Source organism: Carcharodon carcharias, chromosome 18 (genome assembly GCF_017639515.1).
Source record: "Carcharodon carcharias isolate sCarCar2 chromosome 18, sCarCar2.pri, whole genome shotgun sequence".
NCBI classification, from domain to species: domain Eukaryota; kingdom Metazoa; phylum Chordata; class Chondrichthyes; order Lamniformes; family Lamnidae; genus Carcharodon; species Carcharodon carcharias.
The window spans coordinates 29,357,273-29,385,198 of NC_054484.1; the positions used below are offsets into that span (position 1 = coordinate 29,357,273).

At 42.4% G+C, this 27,926-nt stretch overlaps 1 protein-coding gene across 4 annotated transcripts in view; it reads right to left on the bottom strand.

Moving 5' to 3' along the window:
• Nucleotides 1-8,212: 8,212 nt before the first annotated feature.
• Nucleotides 8,213-27,926, bottom strand: part of LOC121290564 (interleukin-10 receptor subunit beta-like) — a 34,308-nt gene continuing 14,594 nt past the window's right edge. For all 4 annotated transcript variants that reach the window (XM_041211121.1, XM_041211119.1, XM_041211118.1 and 1 more), the window contains exons 2-7: nucleotides 25,910-26,033; nucleotides 24,653-24,840; nucleotides 24,380-24,543; nucleotides 21,460-21,604; nucleotides 16,360-16,517; nucleotides 8,213-8,909 (exon numbers count right to left, since the gene is read on the bottom strand). In XM_041211121.1, the coding sequence (XP_041067055.1) occupies nucleotides 8,631-8,909; nucleotides 16,360-16,517; nucleotides 21,460-21,604; nucleotides 24,380-24,543; nucleotides 24,653-24,840; nucleotides 25,910-25,998 (1,023 nt within the window). In that variant the 5' untranslated portion in view covers nucleotides 25,999-26,033 and the 3' untranslated portion in view covers nucleotides 8,213-8,630. The remainder of the gene's footprint in view (nucleotides 8,910-16,359; nucleotides 16,518-21,459; nucleotides 21,605-24,379; nucleotides 24,544-24,652; nucleotides 24,841-25,909; nucleotides 26,034-27,926) is intronic.

Sequence of the window (27,926 nt, forward strand, 5' to 3'; positions counted from 1 at the left end):
AGCTGCCTGTGCTGTTTTTAAACCGCCTGGCGGGTTGCCATTGGACCCGGCGCCCGACAGGTGCCTGCCCCTGCCTGGCCCCTCCCGACCATTGGGAAGACGTGTTTCATGCTGCCGGGCATTACTTGGCCAGCCAGTGTGAAGTCGCGGTACTGGGCTAATCACGGGCGGAGGCCCGTATCCCGACTGGTCCATGGCTTGGCAATCGCGCCAAGGGTAAAATTCAGGCCAGGGTGGATCATAAATTCAATCCCAGGTCCATATTAAGTTTGATGATCTCAATTAGGATGTAGGGTCACTATAATTGACCTTGGTGTTTTCTGGATTAGGATGCAGAATGTCTGGAACTGCTGTTGAAAGTATATGTTTGAGGCCTTTGTGCAAGGACAGGGTTGAGCTTGCCTGTTATTCCCTGATAGTCAATGCCCAAGCTCACACATAAAGAATGGCTATGTAGTCAAGGTACAATAGTGTCAGCTATAACTTAGTTGGTAGCACAGAAGGTTGTGGGTTCGAGTCCCACTCTTTGGACTTCAGTACAAAAATCTAGGCTGATGCTCCAATGCAATACTGAAAGAGTGGTGTGTTGTTGAAGGTGCCATCTTTTGGCTGGTGGAATAACTCACCTCCTGACTCCCCAAATGTGTCCACCATGTACAAGGCACAAGTCAGGAGTGTGATGAAATACTCTCCACTCACCTGGATGAGTGCAGCCCCAACAACACTCAAGAAACTTAAAACCATCCAGCAGAAAGCAGCCCATTTGATTGGCACTCCATCCACAAACATTCACCACTGACGCAACGTGGCAGCAGTCAGCACCATCTACAACTACTCACCAAGGCTTCTTAGACAGCACCTTTCAAACCAATGACCACTACCATCTAGAAGAACAGCAGTCACATGGGAACACCATCACTTGGAAGTTCCCCTCCAAGCCATTCAGCATCCTGACTTGAAAATATATCTCCATTCCTTCACTGTCGCTGGGTCAAAATCCTGGAACTCCCTTCCTAACAGCACGGTGGGTGTAGCTACACCACATGGACTATAACAGTTCAAGAAGGCAGCTCACCGTCACCTTCTCAAGGGCAGTTAGGGATGGACAATAAATGCTGGCCAAGCCAGTGCGCCCACACCCCATGGATGAATAAAAAGAAAATCCCTTAGGTTGTCAGAAAAGAAATTGTAGCATTATTTAAAGAGTAGTAGGGGAGTTACCCCTGGTGTTCTGCCCAATATTTATCCCTCAATCAACAACATTAAAAAAAGATTATCTGATTATTATCATATTCATGTTTGTGGGACCTAGCTGTGCCCAACCTGGCTGCTGCTCTTCCTATATTTATAGCAGTGATTGAACTCAAAATTACTCCATTGGAAGTAAAGTACTTTGGGGTGTCCTGAAGTTGTGAAAGGTGCTATATAAATGCAATTCTTTTTTTTCTTTCAATGGGGCTACTGGTACCACTGGAGCCATATCCTAGCAAGTAGTCAGCATCTTTAGTAAAGGAATGGAAGACTTGAGAAGACAAAGCACCTCTCCATAATAAGGTACAAAGTTATATACCTCCTAGTGACTAGCTTTAGAATAGCATTAAGAGAAGCCAGAGTATAGGCTACCTCCCAAAATCTTAATTGTCAAGGAATGATAAAAAGACATGCATTTGTATGTTGCCTCATCCCATTTTTCAGAAACATCTCAATACACTGCAAATTCAATAAGTTGTTTTGAAATATGATGACTTTTACTATGTAGGAAAACATAGCAATAATTATACACATAACATTATTCCACAATTAGAAATAAGACAAATGACCAGTTAATTTGTTTTCTTTTGGTGATGCTGGTTGAGGAAGCAATCAGTCAACTGTGTGGACATACTTTCCATAGCAGCATGTGATCTATCACATCTACCAGAAATGGCAGATGAGGCCTCTGTTTAATGTTTCTGAAGGATGGTATCTTCAACAATGCAGAACTCCTTCATTGCTGCAGCTGAGCATCAGCCTAAGTTATAGGCCCAAATCCCATTAGCACTTGAACCCACAAACTTGTGACTAAAAACTGAGCCAAGCTGGTGCTTTTTGCTCAAATGGGTAGCAGAGGAAGACAAAGATAAATAAACCAAACCATCACTCTCCTCATTTGAGATAAGTTTTATTATTCATGGTATGTTTATAATGGGACAGACTGTACAAATGCTTAAATGAGAAAGAAAGGTAGGTGACAAGTAAGAGACAATCCTCCACCTCTCTCCCTTGCTACATGTCATCCACAAATGTGAGCATTTCTCTTTAACAAATTTCATGCAATATATGGTATTTTGCTTTGTTTCTATAAGTTTCATCTGATTAAGATGTCTAAATTTTTCTCTTTTATTTATTGCACTTCATCAAAAGCAGTTTACCTCTTTCTCAAATCGTGATTACTGTCTTTTTCCATTCATTCTTTTTCCATTACAGTCCCAACAATTTTCTATCTTGTGCCTGCATTCGCCATGATCAGTTAGTATGGTTTTGAATGGCAGAGTAGGCTCAAAGGGCTGAATGTTCTAATCTTGCTCCTATTTCTTATGTTCTCATATTCTTAATACATTGGAGAGCTTCAATTGTGCTGCAGATACAGGTGCAAAACATATAGGCCTGGATTTTCATGGAGTTTTGGAGACTCAGCAGTGGGGGAAAATGGGTGGGACATGCTGAGTTCAAACAGGCCTCATTTTCACTGTAGCAAGGGTCTAATTCCGCGGTGTGGGAGTTAGGACTTTTTAGAGCAGTCATAACTACTCTTGAAGTGTGGATAAAGTTTGTAGACCCATCAAGCTGTGAAGTTATTTAAATTCCCAGCCCTTTAAAAATTGATACAAAAGGCCTGCCTGTGTCAGTGAGAAGTAAAAAAACTCAACTGTCAAGTTATTTAAATCCCCAATCCTTTTAAAAAATAAAAAAAGCTGCCTGTGTCTGTGAGAGCTGAAAAAATCTGCTCTAACTTTTACAGTATCCGTTTGTTGAAATAACCCTAAGGGCTATCATTATCTCATTTTTAATGCTTGATTGCTTTCCACAACCTTTCATTATCATGTTAGGGGGAGGGGGCTGTAAGTTCAAAGCCTGATGGACAGCTCAAAGAGGTTATTAAAGCTGCCTTTGATGTGAGGTTATGAATACAACTGTTTGTTTTATAAGGGATAAAGTACTTGAGGGGATTTAATTGTATTGAATGGGCTTTCATGAATGGGAGCTTTTTTTTATATACAGTAGTGAAGTCTGTAATAGATATTCAGAGCTTTATTTTATTTCACCTCAACATAGTTCCTGAGGTCTGCCCATGATGGATACTGGGTGAGTTGGCATTAAGGTGACATAGGGGCTATAAGGGGCCATGAGGCTAGCCATGGGTTGGCTTTAGGGTCGTATAGGGGCTATTATGGGAAATGGGGTGGGTGGGGGCATTCGTTGGCATTAGGTGGAATGGGGGCTATAAGGGGCCATGCGTGGGTGGGAGGCATGGGTTGCCATTAAGGTGGCAGGAGGGCTGTAAGGAGTCATGGGGTGGGTGGGGGGCTTGGGTTGGCATGAGTTGGCAATAAGGTGGCATAGGGGCCATAAGGGGCCATGGGTGGGGGGGGGGGGGTTGAGTGGGATCATGGGTTGGCATGTTGCTATGTATGGGGCATGAAGAGTGGGTGGGGTGGTGAGGGTATTTAGGGGTGAGTTTGGATGACCTAATAATTAAGAAAACAACTGGGACAAAGTCTCAGAGAACTGAAGCTGGCCTTTCAACCAGCCAGCCTCAGCACTCAGCAGCCCTTGTGGCTGCCTTCAATCTGTGCCTGGGGGCAGCGGGCCCACTCCATCATGCACCTACCCCCCCACCCCCAAAACAAAGACCCACCACTCAGGGGAGTATTTCCAAGGGTGTGGCGAGTCGGGAGATTTCCCCGCTCCCTGACCCGGGAGTGAGAATCTGAGCCATGTCCTATGTTAGCCAGGTATGATAAAAAAAACTGGGAAACATCAGGTGGAATACCACAATAAATATAAGCTACTTGTTTTTCATACAGTTCCACTGATATGCCCCTAATTTGAGCATAGATAAATATGCTAGTACTGAAGTCAAGAAGCTTGACACCATCCAGGACAAAGCAGCCTGCTTGATTGGCACCACATCCACAAACATTCACTCCCTCCACCACTAATGTACAGTAGCAGCAGTGTGTATCATCTACAAGATGCACTGCAGGGATTTACCAAGGCTCATGAGACAGCACCTTCCAAACCCATGACCACTACCATCTGGAAGGACAAGGGCAATAGATAGATAGGAACACCGCTTCCTGGAAGTTCCCCTCCAAATCACTCACCATCCTGACTTGGAAATATATCTCCATTCCTTCACTGTTCGCTGGGTCAAAATCCTGGAACTCCCTTCATAACAGCACTGTGGGTATACTTACACCACATGGACTGCAGTGGTTCAAGAAGGCAGCTCACCACCAACTTCTTAAAGGCAACTAGGGATGGGCAATAAATGCTGGCCCAGCCAGCAAAGCCCACATCCCATGAACAAATAAAAAAAATGTTTGCTTGATATTACCCCTATATCCATGACAGAGAATCACACACCACAGGAGGGAACCATTCAATCCATCATATCTTTGCCAACTCTTTGATTCACCCAATTAGTCCCACTCCCCAGGTCTTGTAGCCCTGAAAAAAATGTTTTCCCTTCAAATATTCATCTATCTCCCTTCAGAAAGTTGCTGTTGCATATGCTGCAACGACACTTTCAGGTAGTGCACTCTAGGTATTGACAACGGATTGCGTAAAACAAAATTTCTCCTCATCTCCCCTCTGGTTCTTCTGCCTTAAATCCGCATTTTCTGGTATCCTAGATGTAGCACATAGGGCAGAATTTTATGCTGATCGGGTGGGTGTGCGCTCGACCTGATTGGACGTGAAATCCCATGAGATGACGTCGTGAGTCCTGTCATCCCGCACTCACGCGATATTTCGATTGGCGGGTGCACGCAAAAGTTGGAAGCGCGCCTGCTGACAATTAAGAGTGCAATTAATTAATGGGGTAATTGAATCCGATTTTTTGTGATCTGTCCAACTTTGCGGTTGGCGGATGGGCAAATCAGCCAGGTGGACCTTGCATTTTCCTGGAACCTCATCCAAGGGCTGGATGAGGTTTCCGTTATTAGATAAAATAAAAACATATGGACAGCATTTTTATCATCTATACGTTCAGGTGCCTGATTGTGATGCTTGCACATTTTTTTTCCTGATTTTGAAAACTTCTAATCATGACTTTTGGATCTGCAGCTCCCTGAGGCAGCTCTCTGGCCTTCAGAGATATTTCTCTCAGCACTCACCCGTGCCCACGGAAACGTCATCGCCCACCCTCCTCCCACCCCCACCCTGGTAGCGCTGAGCATTTCAGCGCACGTTTCATGCTGGCTGACCGTTAATTGGCCAGCCAGCATGAAATCACAGTCGGCGGGTGGTCCCTTTCCCTACTGCTCCCGCCCGCCAAGCTGAAAGATGTTAATGAAACAATAGTCAATCTTAAAAACAAAAAAACTGCGGATGCTGGAAATTCAAAACAAAAACAGAATTACCTGGAAAAACTCAGCAGGTCTGGCAGCATCGGCGGAGAAGAAAAGAGTTGACGTTTCGAGTCCTCATGACCCTTCGACAGAACTTGAGTTCGCGTCCAAGAAAGAGTTGAAATATAAGCTGGTTTAAGGTGTGTGGGGGGCGGGGGGAGAGAGAGAGAGAGAAGTGGAGGGGGTTGGTGTGATTGTAGGGACAAACAAGCAGTGATAGAAGCAGATCATCAAAAGATGTCACAAACAACAGAACAAAAGAACACATAGGTGTTAAATTGGTGATATTATCTAAACGAATGTGCTAATTAAGAATGGATGGTAGGGCACTCAAGGTATAGCTCTTGTGGGGGTGGGGAGAGCATAAAAGATTTAAAAATAATGGAAATAGGTGGGAAAAGAAAAATCTATATAATTTATTGGAAAAAAACAAAAGGAAGGGGGAAACAGAAAGGGGGTGGGGATGGAGGAGGGAGCTCAAGACCTAAAGTTGTTGAATTCAATATTCAGTCCGGAAGGCTGTAAAGTGCCTAGTCGGAAGATGAGGTGTTGTTCCTCCAATTTGTGTTGGGCTTCACTGGAACAATGCAGCAAGCCAAGGACAGACATGTGGGCAAGAGAGCAGGGTGTAGTGTTAAAATGGCAAGTGACAGGGAGGTTTGGGTCATTCTTGCGGACAGACCGCAGGTGTTCTGCAAAGCGGTCACCCAGTTTACGTTTGGTCTCTTCAATGTAGAGGAGTCCACATTGGGAGCAACGAATGCAGTAGACTAAGTTGGGGGAAATGCAAGTGAAATGCTGCTTCACTTGAAAGGAGTGTTTGGGCCCTTGGACAGTGAGGAGAGAGGAAGTGAAGGGGCAGGTGTTGCATCTTTTGCGTGGGCATGGGGTGGTGCCATAGGAGGGGGTTGAGGAGTAGGGGGTGATGGAGGAGTGGACCAGGGTGTCCCGGAGGGAGCGATCCCTACGCAATGCCGATGGGGGGGGGGGGGGGGGTGAAGGGAAGATGTGTTTGGTGGTGGCATCATGCTGGAGTTGGTGGAAATAGTCAATCTTCTTTGGCATTGCACACTGGGAATCAAGAGCTCATGTAGCCTTCAGGTGAAATGGGGTTAGAGGCAAAGGATAATTGGACCAGACAAACAGGCATGGGGATGGGGAAGGATTGATAAAAGCAGGCAGTTCCAAGTAGTTAGTGGTCTAAAGCAAAGGGCCATAGGCACAAGATTAAATGGAAGAAATTTAGGACAGAGTGTAAGAGAAACTTCTTTATACAGAAAGTTGTGGAACTCACTTCAGGACTATTACAGTAAAGTCCCACCTTTTGCGACTTCCCTGTTTGTGTATTTGCCTACCTGTGCTAAAGTCTTTTTACACCGCATCACCCATGGCATGAGCGTTTTCTTTCCCCCTCTCCTCTTTCCCCGAGGAAACAGCAGCCATGATGGAGCAGAGTCCTCAACAGCTATTAACAGGGAGATGGTGCTGAAGCCTGTGGAAGAGGATTCCTCTATTAGTCCTGGCTGTGGACATTTAATTCTCTTTATTTTTTAAGTACCTTTCTGACAGGGGTGAGAAGTGGTGCCTGAAATGTTTGCAGCTGAAGTGCAGCCCAAACGGAGAGATAAACCTGGAAATGTCCGAATCTCTCGGTCCAGAGCTGCAATAATGGTTCTGTTCAATTCTGAAACGTTCACAGATTTGTCTGCCAGTTTTGAGGTGATTTATTTTTTCCTTAATTGGGGATTGTCTCTTTTTAAAATTTTCAATACATGTCTTGAATTGCTTACAGGCTCCCCCATCCCCATCTGTCGTATGAAGGTACTACAATTTGCTGTATAGTAACTACACAAACTAATGCTGCCATCGCATTGCTCAACCTATCTAATTGACTCCCGTTGAAAAGCATGTTCATCCTTCGTGATTTCGCCGTTTGCGAGGTTTTGCGGAAACGTAACCCTCACGAATGGTGGGACTTTACCGTATGGAGGCAGAATCTATGTCAAGAATCTGGATTCAATTGGATACTTAGATGAAGGGTAAGAGGACGATGGTGCATCAGTAGAGCAATTTGTTAGCATGGAGGGTGAATGTCAACTGGTTGGGCTGAATTGCCTGTTTCTGTGTAACTTCTATATAAACTCAGTCCACATTTTAAAACCATACGTTATGCATCTATAATAGAAAATGCCTATGTAAACCTGTTACACTGTAATTGCACACATCAGCTTGTATTGACACTGCAGCACTTCCAATTGCAGGAAAAATATATATTCACAAGACAAGTCTACATAGGCAGTTTACGTTATAAATGTGGGCAGAGGAATTTATAACGGAAAAGGCTACAAAGACTGGGAAACGCTGGTATTCAGAGGGAGCAGGGTGGCCTTGTACAAAAATCACACAAGGTTAGCATGGCAGGTACAGCAAGCAATTAGGGAAGCAAATAGTATGCTGGCCTTTATTACAAAGGGATTGAAGTAAAGGAGCAAAAAAGTCTCCGTCCAGTTGTACAAAACCTGGGAATATTGCGAACTGTTATGGTTCCCTTGGCAAATGTATACATATGTAAGAATTGTAATAAATCAGTAGATGCATTTGGGGTCCTTTGCTTTTAATTTCTTTTAATCCGTGGGATGTTCCTTGTTTTAAAAAACATGTAATTCATATTCATTTGGATTGAATATTAATTACAAAACATATTTCTCAGAGAAAACCACAGGCAAAATTTGATAGTTGCAAAAATCTCAGCAAAAATCCAAAATTCACATAATTTTACTGTTAAAATATAATAAATTATATCCAATTTCCTAGTTTTACTCAGATCGGCGATAAATGTTCATGGTTCGCTGAAGAGGAAGTGAGAGAAAACAACGCAGACCACATAGGATGCTATTTTCATGTACAACTGAAAGAAATGTACAGAAATAAATCCTACGTGGGTCACAAAAATCCCAGAAAAGAGAGGAAGTTGTGTGTGGTATCGCCTTCAAGCAGCTCTCCACTTTGACTCACTCAAGCAGCACTATCTGGCCGTGTCTGCATTCTGCCATAAAGGTTGTTGTTATTATTATTTTGCAGGCCTTTGTCTTCCTCTTCACCCTCAATGGCCTGATTTTCCTCCTTCCTGGGCTGTTTCTCAATCATTTCCATATTTGTATTCAGGGCAACATCTGTGTTGTCAAAACTTCCTTGAATGTCTGCGATAATACTTAGTTTGTCAAATGATTCTTCACATAGATTATTAGTCTGGGGCAGCAGGAATTGACGATTCAATGAAGGTTCTTCCAGGTACTGTACAAAAAAAAATTCAAGTATTTTAGATTAATCATTCTCACTTCAGTGTAATTGAGAATCTTCCATAACATGTACCCAGTGTTACACTTCATTTTTTGTGGTGCTTTCCTGGCATGGCGAGTATTTTGGTGGTATAAAAAAAGTGAAATCCTGACAATAAATTGGAAGCTGGGAGTCCAGAAAGCAAAGATGCCCACATCTAAAGTGAAGACTGGTATATAGAATGATGTACACTTAAGGAATATTTCCTTGGCAGTTACTAATTTTATCTACTCATTTCTCTTAACCGTATGTATAGGGTTCCATTTGAACTAGATGAGCTAAATGAAGTAGAAGGCAGGGATCCATTGCTATTTGTGGGATGTTGCTGGCACAGAATTGCTGACACATTAACCTTCTTATCTGCCTTCATGAAGGACCTCTGAATATCAATTAATGTACACAACGTATTATAACCTAATGTCTGGAATTTTGATCACCACCCTAGGCACCATCCTCACTGCCAAACCATTTTCCTGGAGGCATGGAAGGGTTACTTGCCTGCAAATGGCAGGCAGTCAATTAAGGTAAGTAAAAGGCTAATTAAGGCCTATTATCAGAGACCGACTGGAATTTTTCAACAAACAGCTTCCACAATGATCGCCTGGCAGCTTTGCACGCTTTTGTGGTAATATGAGGTGTAATACACCTTTAAGAGACTGTGAGCAGATTGACCATGTGACTATAAGACCCAAGAGTTGTTTAGCGCAGGCTACCAGGCTAATGTTAGTCTAGAGTAGTTAGTCTGGCTGGAGAAGCACACAGCATGTTAATGCTCTGGCGTTTGTGTAAATATAAATGCTATGTGCTTCATTTGATATTGGGCTCGAAGTCTGATGTCAATTGTAATCGACTCGCCTGCTGACAGATAAGTGCGCAACCAGTTTGCGAGCAAAGCGACCCATAGGCAAAACATCACCAGACGATGACTCCAAGGAAAGCTGTGAAAACTCAACTGTACTGAAGTAGCCGAGCCTGCAGGCCGATTGTAAGTACATTACAATTGCAAACCTTCACCATAGTCGAAGTTATCTACCCCCAGTATGCTACAATTTGGGCACATTGAACCGTTTGATCAGACCACCGGTGACTGGTTGCATTATATTGAATGTCTCGCGTTTTTCTTTTTGGCCAATGACATATTGGGGGTGGAGAAGAGGCGGGTGGTTCTCTTGTCAACATGTGGCAATAAAATGTACAGCCCAATTCACAGTCTAACGGTACCCAACACCCCAGATTCCAAGAGCTTTGATGAATTGGTGAATCTAGTGAAAGTCCATTTCCAACCGAAACCCTCAGTAACAACGCAGCATTTTAAATTCAATTTGAGGTGTCGCGCCCCTGGAGAGACAGTCACTTGCTATGTAGCAGCCTTAAAACAATTGACAGAGCACGGTGAGTTTGGGGCATTGATTAATGACATGTTAAGAGACCAATTGGTGTGTGGGATTAACGAAGATGCCATTCAAAAAAGTTTGCTGTCTGAGACAGATTTGGATTTCAGCAAAGCCCTCGAGTTGCTACTTGCAATGGAAATTGCTGTCAGTGACTGAGAAGAAATCAAGGGAGCACAAAATGACACTGTTCTTCATGTCATGAGGGAGGCACCGGTTAGAAAAGGCACAGAAGCGCAGGGCTACACAGAAAGGCAAGAAATAGCTGCTGTTAACAGACCAGCAAAAACCAATGGCTTAATGGATGAAAACCACATTCATAATAGCAGAATTGGAAACAGCCTTCAGATGAATGACAATTCAAAAGAACCGAGTGCTTCTACTGCCATCGCAATGGGCACATGATGCGATATTGTAAAAAGAAAGATTGAAGCCAAAGTTCAAACAAAAAGGCAGAAGTTGTGAAATTTATATAATGGAGGAGCCTGAAGAAATCACAGAATCACAATGCAGAAGAGGCCCTTCGGCCATTGAGTCTGCACTGACATGTGAGAAACACCTCACCTACCTACCTAATCCCATTTACCAGCACTTGGCCCATAGCCTTGAATGTTATGACGTGCCAAGTGCTCATCCAGGTACTTTTTAAAGGATGTGAGGCAACCCGCCTCCACCACCCTCCCAGGCAGCGCATTCCAGACCGTCACCGCCCACTGGGTAAAAAAGTTTTTCCTCACATCCCCCCAAACCTCCTGCCCCTCACCTTGAACTTATGCCCCCTTTTGACTGACCCTTCAACTAAGGGGAACAGCTGCTCCCTATCCACCCTGTCCATGCCCCTCATAATCTTGTACACCTCGAACAGGTCGCCCCTCAGTCTTCTCTGCTCCAACGAAAACAATCCAAGTCTATCCAACCTCTCATCATAACTTAAATGTTTCATCCTAGGCAACATCCTGGTGAATCTCCTCTGCACCCCCTCTAGTGCAATCACATCCTTCCTATAATGTGGCGACAAGAACTGCGCACAGTACTCCAGCTGTGGCCTCACCAAGGTTCTATATAACTCCAACATGACCTCCCTACTTTTGTAATCTATGCCTCAATTGATAAAGGCAAGTCTCCCATGTGCCTTTTTCACCCCCCGACTAACATGCCCCTCTGCCTTCAGTCAGACTTCTATGGACACACACACCATGGTCCCTTTGATCCTCAGAACTTCCTAGTGTCACGCCATTCATTGAATACTTCCTTGTCAAATTACTCCTTCCAAAGTGTATCACCTCATACTTTTCAGGGTTAAATTCCATCCGCCACTTATCTGCCCATTTGACCATCCTGTCTATGTCTTCCTGTAGCCCAAGACACTCAACCTCACTGTTAACCACCCGACCAATCTTTGTGTCATCTGCAAACTTACTAATCCAACCCCCCACATAGTCATCTATGTTGTTTATATAAATGGCAAATAATAGGGGACCCAGCACAGATCCCTGTGGTGCGCCACTGGACATTGGCTTCCAGTCACTAAAGCATCCTTCAGTCATCACCCTCTGCCTCCTACAACTAAGCCAATTTTGAATCCATTTTATCAAATTACCCTGTATCCCATGTGCATTTGCCTTCTTTATAAGTCTCCCATGTGGGACCTTGTCAAAGGCTTTGCTGAAATCCATATAAACTACATCAACTGCACTACCCTCATCTACACACCTGGTCACCCCCTTGAAGAATTCAATCAAATTTGTTAGGCATGATCTCCCTCTGACAAAGCCATGCTGATTATCCTTGAGCAAACCTTGCCTCTCCAAGTGGAGGTAGATACTCTCCTTCAGAACTTTCTCCAATAGTTTCCCTACCGCTGATGTGAGACTTACTGGTCTGTAGTTCCCTGGCTTATCTCTACGACCCTTCTTAAATAGCAGAACCACATTAGCTGTTCTCCAGTCCTCTGGCACCTACCCCGTGGCCAGAGAGGAATTAAAAATTTGGGTCAGGGCCCCTGCGATCTCCTCCTTCAGCTGTCTGGGACACAAATCATCTGGACCCGGAGATTTGTCCACTTTTAAGCCTGCCAACACCTCCAATACCTTGTCACTCTCTATATCAATTTGCTTAAGAACCTCGCAGTCTCTCTCCCAGAGTTCAATACCTTCATTCTCATTCTCTTGGGAGAAGACGGATGTGAAGTATTCATTCAACATCCTAGTGATGTCCTCTGGCTCCACCCATAGATTGCCCCCTTGGACCCTTACTCTTTCCCTTGGCCCCTTATGGGCCCTACTCTTTCCCTGATTATCCTCTTCCCATTGATATAGTTATAGAACATCTTGGAATTTTCCCTTTTACCAGCCAGAGCATTCTCATATCCTCTCTTTGCTCTCCTCATTGCTTTCTTAAGCCCCATCCTGCACCTTTTGTACTCCACTAATGCTTCTGCTGATTTGCTTCCCTTGTACCTGCTAAAAGCCTCTTTTCCTTCTCATCGTAACCTGAATATCTCTGGTCATCCATGGTTCTCTGGGCTTGAGAGTCAGATACTTACTTCCTACACAATTTAAAAATGGGTAAAACACAGTAGAAGTCAACAGAAAACCCCTTCGAATATGGGTGGATACAGGGGCATCCACGACAGTCGTAGGGGAACACATGTTTAAGTATCTGAACGGAGGAGGCCACGCACTAAAGCTGGAAAACTCAGATGACAAACTAAAGACATACACTGGCAAAAACATACAAGTGAAAGGTACATGCAAGGCTCCAGTACAATATGGAAGCCAGTCTGTAAATCTGCCCATCATGGTTATAGAAGACAGAGGGCTGAGTCTCCTTGGAAGAAACTGGTTAAAAGAGATCAATATTAGAGATTACTGAATTCTCAATCAGAAGCAGGAAATGTTGCTGTTTGGGAAAAGGAGCATGTAAAGACTCAACAAAAGGAATTTGTAGGGCTGATGCTTCAGGACTGAGTTCAAGTTGAAGTCAGAACCTCCAAAAAGAAAAAGAAAAGCTGTTAAAGGACTTTCGCAAATTGCAAGATTCCCTCAGATTCCAATTTGCACCATTAAAAAGGTATGAGGAAGAATAGAAAGAATTCTGCATATCTCTGGCCGAGATGAAGAATCAATTAGCTGCAAAAGCACAACAATACTTAATTCTACCGGAAACAACGAACAAATATAAAAAAGAAATGTAAGAACTGAAGAACCAATTACGTGGAAACCAAGAAGCCTTAAGAATAGAGACCCCTGAGTTTTCAAAGGAGCTGACGGATGAGGAAATGCTGGAAGATTCAACCACTGAGTTCACTCAAGTTGAGCTCATACCTGAGCCTAGTCTGGCCACTAGGGAAGTTGAAGAGGAAGCTGAGATGAAAGTCAGCGCTGCCAAGAAGGAAACCCATCAAAAGAAGACATGTAGGAAGAAAAAGTGAAATTGCTAACAAGTTCCTGATTTGTTTTTTCACACAACAGGAGGCTGATCATTTTGTGTTGCATTTAGCCTTGCCCAACACCCAAATTCTCAGAAACTGCCTGACAGTCACCTTTCAAGTGGTTGAATTAGGAGGGCAGGAGCAGTAGGAGTGCATGTGATGAGGCCCAAAAGAGTGTGAGAACATTTCTGTTCGAACCTACACCACAGGTAAAAGGAACTCCTCCTACTTTGGAAGTACCTTCAGTATCTGTTGAGCTTGAGAGAGTCGAAGAGGCAAATTTGGAAGTTCCTACTGGGGAGCCTAGTGGACAGATAATTCCTGAGAGGGAGGCCTCAGATAAACCATCCGAAGTTGTAGAACTACGTCGGTCGACACGTTTGACAAAGCCTCCTGAGACACTAAATTTGTAAATAGTTAATTTTTGTAAATAGCTAATATATGTAAAATGTACTTTCAAGTAAATGGGGAGGGATGTGGTAATCTGAGGTGTAATACACCTTTAAGAGACTGTGAGCAGATTGACCACGTTATTGTAAGACCCAATAGCTGTGTAGCATGAGCTACCAGGTTAATGTTAGTCTAGAGTAGGGTCTGGCTGGAGAAGCACACAGTATGTTAATGCTCTGGCATTTGTGTAAATAAATGATATGTGCTTCATTTCATAATGGTCTCTAAGTCTGACACTTATTGTAATCGACTTGCCTGTCAACAGGTAAGTGTGCAACTGGTTCCTGAGTAAAGTGACACCTAGTTAAAACATAACAATTTTTTAAATCAAAAATTTTAAAAGTTACTGAGATGGCACCATTTCTCTTCCTTACCTGCAACTACAGTCTGCAGCTCCTTCGGTATTGGAGGGCTTCCTATTGGTGCTCCAGCTTCCAGAGCCTGCCTACTGTCTTTGTTTGGATGGCAAGAGTGCCCTCTGGCCACTAATTGGCCAATTCAGGAAAAATTACTGCTGGCTGACTGCTCCTGACACAGTGCAGGGTTGGGACCCCCATTTGATCCCAACATCAAGGTCCTGACTCAAAACCCAAAATCCAACCCTATCTCTGCTCTGTGTACGTGCTGAAATATCAAGCATTCACAGAAAAGATAATGTGCAAAGTCATGGAAGGAATTTAAACTCCCCGATTAACAAATATAGGGGCTACTGTCCAAATAGCATGAAGTGAAGGTTGAAAAGTGGAGGGCTCTCTTAGAAAGCATGCAGTTAACAACTATGGGTGGAATTTAATGCCCACCCCCATGGCAAGTTTGGCGGTCTGATCATTCAATCAGGCAGGCGGATGGTGGGTGGGGACCACACTGCCATCCTGCCTCCACCCTGATTAAGCCTGGAATGGAAAAGCCCTTAGATGGCCTTCAGGCCCTACTGCCAATTGAGGCCCTTAAGTGGACAATTAATGAACGTACATACGATGGGTATTAACTCGGTGGGCAGGAGGGCTTGCCATGCAGAGAGCATGAAAAGCAAAGCCGTGCAGGATTGTTTGAGGACTTCTGGGTGGGCTAGGCCTTGTTCAAAGGCACTCAGTGCCTGATTGAGGAACCCAGCACCCAGCATCGGTGGGGTGGTTGGGGGGGGGGGGAGGAGGTGCAGGGGTTCCACTGAGAGTCACTCCTTTGCCCTTGATCCCAACTCCCTCATCCCCCTCTCCTGTGACCCCTAGACCATGATGCCCTCCTCTCACCATCACTCAACTGTGGCCTGGGATCCAGTGACGACACTAGGCTTTGAGTAGGTGTTGTACTGGTAGCAGCCACCCCCTCCCCGATTGTGCTGTCTTTCAATAGAGCTGCTGGCCTCTGATTGGCCAGCAGCTCCTGGCAAGCGGGACTTCCAACCGGGATTTGCTGATCCCAAGGGTAGGCCTGCCGTTGACCTGACAAGTCCCTGAGAGACACATGATGCTGCAGGCCTTCCCTAAAGGAGGTGATATGGGGCTCTTGCCAGTTCCCCAGTTGGCAGATGAGATCCCCCAAGTCACCTCCATTAAATACTGCCTTACGTGTTGTTGCCATTAGGTGACTAGAAAGTAATAGCAGTTAATCTGGTAAGGAATAGCTAGTTTTATCTGACAGTTTTAGGGAGATTTGTCCTGTGACAGCCAGGCATTTCTGGCACCCCCTCACCCTGAAGCACCCACCCCCCACACCAGCAGTTTGTAAAACCCAACTGTTGCATCACAGTGCTGTTTATCATGGCGACAGTGGGAACTTTTACATTACAACCATGTTATTTCTAAACTTTCGAGCTTATTAAAGTGGATATAAAATTTACTAGCAGCTAACATGGCAATTTTGGACAAGAATTTCCATGGAGTTGCTGCTGTAACTTGGTGGGAAGTGCAGAGCATAAATAGGGCTTCTGGCAAAGCTAAGGCAGTGAATTGGGAGTAATTTGGAGCAAATCACATCCTTGCACTCTCATGTTAACCTTGCTTTGTAAACCTTAATACATCCCACCTGGAAAAGGATAGCTGAAGTTTGCTTACATTTGCCAAGTTACGTGAGGTTAAATTTGATAGCTTGTAAATCAGGAATGGAGATAAATGGCTGGAATAACACATACCTCTTTTATGTGTTCAGGGAGGTTGTAGGAAGGAAAGAAACCATATCTGACAGCCTTGTAAATATGAAGTGACGCATAGAAAGTTCCCATTGTTACACTGAAGACACTAAAAAGTGACATGAGAAGAAGCACAATCACCTGCCACTCTGGAACTCTACCTGCAAGCACAAACATTTGTAGGTAAAAAGCATCATTTGGCCACACATCTTAAATCCTACCTCTGTTGTGAATTGAAACTACTGTAATGAAGATAAAACATGAGGCCAAAGACTTATTGCATAAATTGTGTTGCAAGAATGGATTCTGTTAGTTGGCACAAGTCTTGCACTGATTACAAAAACAAAAATACCTGGAAAAACTCAGCAGGTCTGGCAGCATCTGCGGAGAGGAGCACAGTTAATGTTTCGAGTCTGAATGACCCTTCAACAGAACTAAGAGGTGAAATATAAGCTGGTTTAAGGGGGATTGGGACAAGTAGAGTTGGATAGAGGGCCAGTGATAGGTGGAGATAACCAAAAGATGTCACAGACAAAAGGGCAAAGAGGTGTTGAAGGTGGTGATATTATCTAAGGAATGTGCTAATTAAGGGTAGAAAGCAGGACAAGCAAGGTACAGATAGCCCTAGTGGGGATGGGGTGGGGTGAAAGAATCGAAAAAGGCTAAAAGGTAGAGATAAAACAATGGATGGAAATACATTTAAAAATAATGGAAGTAGGTGGGAAAAGAAAAATCTATATAAATTATTGGAAAAAAAGGGGGGGGGGGGCGGAATGGGAAAGGGGGTGGGGATGGAGGACAGAGTTCATGATCTAAAATTGTTGAACTTAATATTCAGGCTTTTTACTCAGTGACAGTGAAGGTGCGGTGATGTATTTCCAACTAACGATGGTCAGATTGTAAAAAATTGTACATTTATGTAAAAAGGAAGTGATTAGTGATTACTGAAGTAATACTTAGCTTTAGGGGCAGAGACAGGAGAAATTATAATGGGGATAAAGAAAATGGCAGAGCTATCTTCTAACTATCTTCACAGTAGAAGACATAAAAGCAGCTGAAATAATGGGGGGCCAAGGTTCTAATGAGACCGAGAAACTTGAAGTAATTAACATCAGTAATGAAAAAGAACTGGAGAAATTAATGGGACTAAAATCTGACAAATCCCTTGGATGGCCTACAGTTTAAGGCTTTAAAAGAAGTGGTTGCAGGTAATCGCTGCACTGATTTTGATCTTCCAGAATTCCATAGATTCTGAATGGTCCCTGTGGGTTAGAAGCTAGCAAATGTAACCCTACTGATCAAGGAAGAAGGGAAAAGGACAATGGAGAAATATAGGCTAGGTAGCTTGACATCTGGAGTAAAATCTATTATAATACATGTGTTAACAGGCGCTTAGAAAATCATAATATGATTAGGCATAGTAAACAAAGTTTTATGAATGGAAAATCATGTTTGACAAATCTATTAGTTTTTGAGAGGTGCAACTGACAGGTTAATGAGGAGGAACCAATGGATATAGTACATTTGGCTTTTCAGAAGCCACTTGATAAGGTGCCACACAAGTGGTTGTTACACACAATTAGGGCTCATGGGATTAGGGATAATATATTAGCATAGATTGCAGACTGGTAATGGATGGAAAAGAATAAATGGGTCATTTTCGGGTTGACAGATTATGGCTACTAGAATATTGCGAGGATCATTACTTGAATCTCAGCTACTTACAATCTATATCAATGGCTTAGATGAGGGGATCAGGGGTAATATATCTAAGTTTGCTGATATACAAAGCTAGTTGGGAAAGTAAGCTGCGAGGCAGATACAAACATGCTGTGAAAGGGTTATGGGCAGGTTAAATGATTGAACGAAAGGTGGCAGGTGGAGTATAATGTTGGGAAATGCGAAATTGTCCACTTTGGTAGGAAGAATGGATAGCAGAATATTGAATATTTTTTAAAAGACAAAAGGTGAGCAAATATTGGTATTCAGAGGGATTTGGTTAGAAAACTAATGTGCAGGTGCAGCAAGCAGTTAGGAAGGCAAATAGTATGCTAGCTTTTATTACAAGGGGTTTGGGGTATAAGGAAACCTTGCTGAAATTGTATAGGACTTTAGTGAGACCGCTGTGTATAGTTTAGGTCTCCATGCTTAAGTTTCCTTAGAAGGGGTGCAACAAAAGTTCACTAGATTAACCGCTGGGATGAGAGAGTTGCCTATGAAGAGATTGAGTAGAATGGGCCTATTCTGTGGAGTTTAGAAGAATAAAAAGTGGTCTTGTTGAAATGGAAAAAAATCTTAGAAGGCTTGCCAGTATAGATGCTGAGGAGCTGGTTCTCTTGGCTGGAAAGTCTAGAAACAGGGGTCATAGCCTCAGGATATGCAGTTGGTCATTTAAAAACAGAGGCCTGAATTTTACACTCCCCCACTGGCTGGTTTGAAGATGGGGAAGCATGTAAAATCCAGCGGACAGTCAACCCGCCACCCCGACCTGTCTGACATTTTACTGTGGGTGGAAAAGGCCACTCAAGGGCCTCATCCTGCCTCTGCTGGTATTTTACTGGTGTCAGGGGTAGAGCCACATGATGTGGGACGCTTAACAGCTTCAGATACATGGACTTCTATCGGGCAAGTTGGGGGGAGCTCCTTTGCAGGTCTCCCGGGCCCATTGAAGGCATCCGTCTAAAAGGTCATTCTCCATGCCTTAAACCTTCCCCTGCCGGCCTCTTGAACCCAGTCCACATAAACCCATAGAAAATTTGCAGCACAGAAGGCGGCTCATCATGTCTGTGCCAGCTATCCAGCCTAATTCCATTTTCCAGCTTTTGGTCCATAGCCCTGCAGGTTACAGTCCTTCAAGTGCATATCCAAGTATCTTTTACGTGGAATAAAGCTTTCTGCCTTTACCACCCTTTCAGGCAGAGAGTTCCAGATGCTCACTATTCCCCGGTTGAAACCATTTCTCCACAATTCCCTTCTAATCCTTCTGCTAACTAATTTAAAATCTATGCCCCTGGGTAATGACCTGTCTGCTGAGGGAAAGTGCTGAGGCACTTCCAATCTACTCTGTTTAGGCGTCTCATAATTTTATTCAGCTCAATTAAATCTCCCTTCAGCCTCCGTTCCAAAGAAAACAACCACAGTCTATCCGATCATTTCCTCAATTAGGACTGAGATGAGAAATGTCTTCATTCAGAGAGTTAAGAAGTATTTGGATGTACACGTGCGATGCCATGGCAAACAAGGCTATGGGCCTAGTGCTGGAAAATGGGATTAGAATAGTTAGGGACTTGTTTGACCGGTGCAGACTTGATGGGCTGAAGGGCCTTTTTCTGTGCTGTAGACCTCTATGACTCTATGAGTTGGGAATCTTTGGAATTCTCTACTTCCAAGGCCATGGCTGTTGAGTCGTTGAGTACATTCAGGACTGGGATTGGCCGATTTTTGGGTACCAAGTGGGATAAGGGATGGGAAAGTGGAGTTAATGTTGAAGATCAACCATGATCTTATCAAATGGCAGAACAGGTTCAAGGAGCTATGGGGCCTACTCCTGTTCTTACTTCTTTTGTTTTCATCCATTTTGTGCACAACAAAGTCCCACTAAAAGCACATGTAATTTATTTCTAACTAATCTGTTTATGATATTGTTGGGTCAGGAATAAACATTGGCTTGTACACAGATGAACTACTTTTTTAAGAATTCAAGGGGTCCGCCTAAACTATCAAAATACATTGGGCTGGTTTTTTGTTTCCAAGGCAGATGGCTCAAGTTGAGAAATTTCCTGACTCAGCAAACCCACCTTGGGGAAAAAGTGCCCTGAATGTCCCAATTTTCACTCTGGGGGGTGATGGAGGATGGAGTCAGGCCTACCGCCCCTGGAGGCAGCACAGGGAATGCTGAGTGCCGAGGTGAGCTTTTGAAAATTCCTGGCTTGGTTTTCTGGGCCTTTGCCCCAGTTGTGTGTTAAATACTAGGCAGTCTAGCCTTCACTCCTCACCCCCTATCAGCCCCCACTCACTCTACATGCCCCATTGATGCCAACTAATGCCACCACATATGACCCCTCACATCCCACCATGTCAACTCATGCCCCCATCCCCCATGGCCCCTTATAGCTTCCATGCCAACTTAATGCCAACTCATGTTGCCCTTACACCCACCATGCCAGCTCACTCAGTATCCACCATGTTGAGGTGAAATAAAGATCTAAATATCTATGACAGCTTTTACTATAATAAAAACACTCCCATTCATGAAAGTCCATTCAAAAATTTGAATGCCCCTCATGTACAAGAGATTAATTAATCTCTTACCAAAACAAACAGGCTTGTATTCATAACCCCACATAAAATACAGTGAATCTTTTAATAACCTCTTTGAGCTGCCAATCAAGCCATAAATTTAAAACACCTCCTGCACCTCCCCCCCCGGGATAATTGTAGGTTGTGGAAAGCAGCCAACCATTAATTAATGCTATAATAATAAACCTTTGTGTAATAAACAACAGTTCTTGTAACGGCTGAACAGATTTTTTTCAACCCTCACTGACACAGCAGGATGTGTTTTTCAATCCTTAATAAAAGGGCAGCAGATTTAAATAACGTCACAGCATGACAAACCTTATCCACCCTTCTTGAGCATATGTCTTCTTCATAAATTCACGACTCTCACATTGCAGGATAAGGCCATTTCTACAGCAAAACTGGGGTCTGTTTGAGTCCAGTATTGAGTTTAAACAACCCTGCTGAGTTTGAGTTTCCTGCCTATGTGAGTCTGCTCTGCCCCCTTTCCCCTACCAGCGAAAATTGGATTTGTCAGAAATGGAGGTGGGACTTCAAGACACAGGTTCCATGAGCCATTTTTTTTAAAGGCCCCTGGAGTCTCCAGAACTCCTCAAAAATCCAGCCCATAGTTTCGAGCAGCAGGAGCAGCTGGGAATATGTGATTTAGCAATCCAACATCGGTGTCTGGCAGACCCTTCCTCTATGAAGAGAAAAAAATGTATCCAAATGTATAATGGTTTTATCTGATAGTTTTCCTTTAAGAGGAGCTGACTGTATTAGTGTAAATATTGTAATGGGACAAATAGAAGAAAATAGTAATACCGTTATCCATTGTAGTTTCACAGACAATTGAACTAGGATGAGTCTTTCTCTTAGGTAAGACAGGTTCAACTCTCAGGCAGTAGGTGGTCCAAGGTTTAAGATTTATGAGGGTTTTCATCTTCTGATTAATGTTAACGCTCTCAGTCTGTGGAATTCAAAAGGTCTGTCAAATAATTACAGGAGCCAAATAGTAGAAGCAAGACAGATAAAATGAAGCATATTAAATGGAAGCATTATGAAGGGAGTACTGTCAATATTTTCATAAAACTACTTAATAGACTCACACAACAGACATAATTCTTCTCAATATACTTGCCAGACACTACTGATGAAATCATGGAACTTCTTGTTTCATTGGGTTGACCAGTTTAATAAATATTGCTGAAAAGAGAGACACGTTGCCAGAGCTTCTCGTCTTGCATTCAACAGGACAAACACAAGAATGCCAAATTTCAAATGATCACACAATTTATATTACGGGAGAAAAGGGTATTGATTGTTTGTAAGTTGACTCTGATTAGCCAAGGTGTTGCCACGGAGAAAGTAACGAGAACTGTAAGCTCCCCTAGCTCCTGGATAATTCAAAAAAGGCACAAGGCTTGAACATATTCCTTTTGTTTGCAGAGAACATATGTTGCTTCTAGTAAGTATAAATGAGTCATGTTACAAGCCCAACTGATTATGTTAAATTGAGTGTTAGTGTAGCTATTAGTGCATTCAGGACTGTTCAGTGAGTGCCTCCAAATCACAGAATCACATCCACAAGGAAACATTTTGTTTTGGGCTTTGCAAGTGCAGACTAGTTGAACACTGTCTGTACATCGCCTATTATTAACAATCGAAGGGACATGCTGTTTGATTCAATCAGCCAATTAGTGGGACATATAGCCTGCGTACCTGGCATCACACTGACACTGAACTTCATACACAAGGTTGCTCAATTGTGTGGTGAGCAGAATGTCTTTTTTGACTTACGACAACATCTTGTTAGTGGAAAATGTCACTTGTGTAATTACTGCATAGTAGCAGTGTGAAATGGCTTACTTAATCTATTGCTCAAATTTTGAAATACTTTGCCACTCCAGGTAATTTGAGGTAGACCAGGCACTTTTCAGGTCCGAAAATGGTGGCCTTTGGCCCATTTGTGAGTTTGTACGATACACAGCGAACAATGTTCTGAGCAGGGCAGCCACTGACTCACAGGATAGCAGGTTAAGCAACAAAAGGAAAATAGGCTGTGAAAATCCAGCCAAAGTACAAAAAAACAATGATGTTATGGTGAATATAACACACAGGTTCGGCCTCAACTGGAGTATTCTAAACTTCTCCCCTTGATGTTCAATGGCATTATCATCTTTAAATCCCTCACTATCAACATCCTGGGGGTTGTCATTGACCAGAAACTGAACTGGACCAGTCATATAAATACTGTGGCTACAAGAGCATTTAAGAGGCTGGGAATTCAACGGCGAGTTACTCATCTCCTGACTTCCCAAAACTTGACCATCATCCAAAAAGGCACTAGTCAGGAGTGTCATGGAATACTCTCTACTTTGCTGATGAGCGTGGCTCCAATAACACTCAAGACTTTCAATATAATCAGAACAAAGCAGCCTGCTTGATCAGAACCCCATCCAGTAACTTAAACATTCACTCCCTCCACCATCAACACACAGTGGCAACAATTTTCACTATCTAGACAATGCACTGCAGCAACTCACTGAGGATCCTTCGATAACACTTTCCAAACCTTTAACCTCTACTACCTAGAAGGGCAGGAACACATGGGAATTCCATCACTAGCATGTTCCCCTCCAAGTCACACACCATCCTGGCTTGGAACCATATTGCCATTCTTTCACTGTTGCTGGGTCGAAAACTTTGAACTCCCTTCCTAACATCATTGTGAACAAACCTACATCACAAGTACTGTGGCGGTTCAACACCAACTTCCCAACAGCAATTAGGAATAGGCAAGAAATACAAACCTTTCCAGCAAATTTCATATTTCCTGAATGAATAAAAAAGTTACGTGGAGAGATTGGAGAAGTTCGTCTAAGGAAAGATTGAGATAAGATTTGATAGTGGTGTTCAAAATCATGAGGAGTTTGGTCAGAATAGATAGGGAGAAACTGTTCCCATTGTTAGAAAGGTTGAGAACCAGAGAACACTGATTTAATGATGAATGGCGAAAGAACCAGAGACGACATGAGGATAAACTTTTTCATGCAGTGGGTGGTTAGGATTCAGAATGCACTGCCTGAGTGTGTGACAGAGGAAAATTTAATCATGGCTTTCAAAAGGGAACTGGATAGTTATCTGAGGAGAAAGCATTTGCAGGGCTATGGGTAAAGAGCAGGGTGAATGGAACCATCTGAATTGTTCTGGAAGATAACTGGCATAAACACAATGGGCTGAATGGCCTCTCTCTTTGCTGTAATCATTCTGATTCTATGAAATAGACTGTGAACAGTTTACAATCGTTAGTAGAACCAAGCTTTAATTACAGCAGTAAATTCAGCTAACTATTGTGGTCTGTTATGTAGACATTTTACATCTTATAGGAAAATTGTTCTTAGTAAGGATGACACAACATTGGTGAAAATGGCTAAAAATGATTTTAAAAACCTGCAGGAAGATGATATTATTCAACATTATATTAATAACTTTTATCAATGGATTTCTGATAAATTCTCTCTTACACAATTGTAAATAACTACAAAATGATTTTTGAAATATTGGGCAGATTGTACACACTTGCCAGTATTGACATTTCAGTTGAACTGCAACCTAATACAAAGTGATCCAACTACTTTAATGGCTTTCTAGCTCACCAGAATTTACAATTACAAGGAAGCTGTCCTTCTAAACTAATGAAAAAATGTATTTATATCTCTTTCTTCAGTCCTGTGAAATTTACCTTTTCTTCCTCTCCAACTTTCCAGTAGGACACTTTGTAAGCCAAGTCCAAAAAATATTCATGCATAGACATATTATCATTCTCATTTACAGGTTCAGAGATGTCGATGTCCAACATATCCAACCTTGGCTTCACAACCACTTTCGAAGGAGGTCCAATTTCAGCTGTATCACAAAGACACATTGCATTGGTAGTATACTTAGAAAATCATGACAAATACTCAATTTCAAGGCAAATTAAATGAAAAATATGAAAAGTAAGAAACAATCCTACTGTCTGCAAGAGGTTCAAACTCCTTGATAACAGTCCATTCAGATGTCTCATTCTCATATTCAGCCCTTACACGGAGGCAGTAACCAAACATCTTTTTTAATACATTTGACAAGTCACATTCTGTGATTCTGATGCTTGTGCAGCCTTTCTTAAAAGGTTTCTGTTTATTATAATGCATGTCATAGTAACTAAAAAGAAAATTGATAATAAAATTAGTCAGCATCATTGTATAGGTATGCCAGTGATGACTCAGTTGGATGCCTCTGGCCTCTGAGTTAGGGATGGTTTTGGGTTCAAATTCCATTCCAGACTTATAGACAAATCAAGGTATTGTTGAAACTTCAAAAGGTAAAAGTTTGAAACTGTAAATAGCAATTTAGCTAGATTAATTTTAAAACTGATAGATTTTTACTAGTCAAAGATATTAAGGGAAATGCGCCAAAGATGTTTTGGTATGGGGGTATAAGTTAGGTCACAGATCAGCCATGATCTCATTAAATGGTGGAATAGGCTTGAGGCCTCTCTTGTTCCTGCTATTTTGAAAAAGAGCAGCGGAATTATCCCATTGGGCCCGGTAAATATTTATCCCTCAACCAACATCAGAAAGTCAGATTATTTGATCATTATTACATTGCTGTTTGTGAGATCTTGCAATGTGCAAATTAGCTGCTGTTTCCTACATTAAAGTAGCGACTACACTTCTAAAGTACTGCTTTGGATGTAAAGCACTTTGGGACATCCTATGGTCATGAAAGGCTCTACATGAATGCAAGTGTTCATTAAATAACTAGATGGACATTGCAGGCATGTTACATAATGAAAGTAAAAGAGTGGTATATGTTTTCATAATTTTTATTTTCATACCTCAGCAAATTAAATATCTGGATAACTGCCCTTCTCACCAAACACTGATTGACAGTAACCTGGGGCAGAATTTTACATTCGGTGTGTGGGGGTGGGCCCGACATGCTGTAATGTAAAATGACGCGCGATGACGTATTACCACTGAGCCAAGGCTGACACTTAGAGGCAACAACAGATTAACAGCAGTTAGCATGCTTTCATTCAATATTGACAGCTGTATGGCTTCACTGCAGCTTAAATATAAGCAGTAAGCATTCAGAAAGCATTTTTTAAAATTTATTTCATCTGCCCACTTCACACTCGTTAGCCATTTATAGCCAATGATTTTGGATTTAGAGAGAGTAACCAATTAATATCATAATTATAATATAGTTTCTATGTTGTATCACTCACCTTTGATACTCCACTGAATAATGGATATCACCTTTGCGGTAAGTGACTGGGTTCCATTGAAGTAGATTTTTAAAGTTGATGGAATGCATTCTCAAATTCTGAGGTGTAGGTAGCTTTCCAAAAACTGTATTGATGATAAAACAAAGGTTTTATATGTGCGTTTCCTAAAGAGAATATTGTTTTGGATTTCCTGTCCGTCGGACTTTTCTATAGGTAGGTATTTAGTCAACTGGCAAAAAAGTCAAACGTAATCTTTTTTTTAAACCACATAAAATGCTTTCCTCAGTTTTTTCCCCCCAGCTTTTGCAATGCCATACACTACTAGATGGAAATGAGGTGAGTAGCACCCCAGTTTCTGACAGTTCAACTGTGGAAACAGCAGCTGGGAGGCATACATAGGCATCACGTGTTTTTATTTCCTTCCCATGAGGAATTTCTTTGCTTCCACTGATTACCTTCCTGGTGACCGGCTGCAATCAAGAAACTCACCCTATGGAATAATGAATATATAATTCATGTCCTAACATTTGATATTGCTTCACATCCACCATTCAAAAATCTCAATTGACACATATGGCCATAATAATGTTTTCCTGCTTTCCTACGCAGTGTCCCATTAGATGATGTCCTGAAGAGGAATACTAAGATTTAACCTGATACACCATCAGCAGAAGGGCTCATTGAGAGAAAATAGTGAATGTAAATTTTACTACAGAACTGAAAGCACAGATTAGATTTTCATGCATGTGATGCTCTGAATGTGATACAGACATTATAGGACAGGTTTTACTGTTATTGTGTTCGCCACAAAGTATTGCTGAAGCGCAGAAAGGAAAATCAGGCAGAAAAGATTGTATGCCCATTGCAGACTCCTGCTGGGACTTTTCATTTAGATTAATGGATGGAAAATCAGGTGGGTGCCATTATGAACATATGCCTCAGCTACAAATTTCCTGTCGAATTTATGACATTTTGGTAACCTGGCATAAAAGCAACAGTAAACCAGTGGCACTTAGTGCTGAAACACTCCAAAGGTGCTCCAGTTTCTGAGCAGCTTGCATCTAAGGTGAGATGACTCAATATAATATGATCAATTGTAAGAAGTCATCCACAAACCACCTCCTTTGTTTTTGGTTTATGTAATGAGCTGTTTTACAACATACTCTGTTTCAATGTGTAGTGGTTACGGCTTTGTCCCACAACAGATTTTATAACTAGTCCAATGCAAGATTACCTAAATTGAGTTTAGGGAGTTGATGTGAAAGTGTCTTAAGGAAGTTTGCTCCAAATTAGTTGCAATAGGTGCAAAGTAATATTTGAAAACTTTCAAGATTGTGCTTTGAGCTTAATTTTTAAAATTTTAATGATGGCAAAAAGCCAACCATCCTTCCAGCTTTTCCCTAAAAAAAAACTGGTTGAGGGACATACCTCATTAAATAATTGTGAACCTTGTGCAGAATTGCATTTGTTAATGTTGAAATTTCACAAATGTGAAGTTCTATCAGTGACTACTAAGGTCTGACTCTCATTTCATAATAGGGAATAAAAACTTAGCTGGTTAAGCAAGCGAATAGCTGAGTCAAATACATGACGGTGGTCTCAGGTTCAAACCTGTGAAGAGTTGCTAATCTCAGGTTGAGTCCCCAGTTAAAAGATCTAGAGAAGGTTAGAGACCAGAGGGAGGGGTCGAGGTGGGATGAGACTTCTGGGGCAGGATTTTACGGCGAGTGGGGCCGATGCATAAAACTCCCGACGTCACTGCGCCCATTTAAATTTTCAGGAAGGCGGGGGTGCAGCGAAATCAGCTGTGCACCCATCAACCTGTCAATGACCAATTGAGGCCATTGACAGTCAATTAAGTAATTAAAGGACCTGCCCATCCAACCTTAACGTTGGCAGGCAGGCCAGGAGCCCCGGCGCATATTAGAAAAAGCATGAAACCTCATCCACGGGTGGGATGAGGTTTCATATAGGTTTTAAAAAATTTTAATAAAGTTTTTGTAAAAATTATGGACAT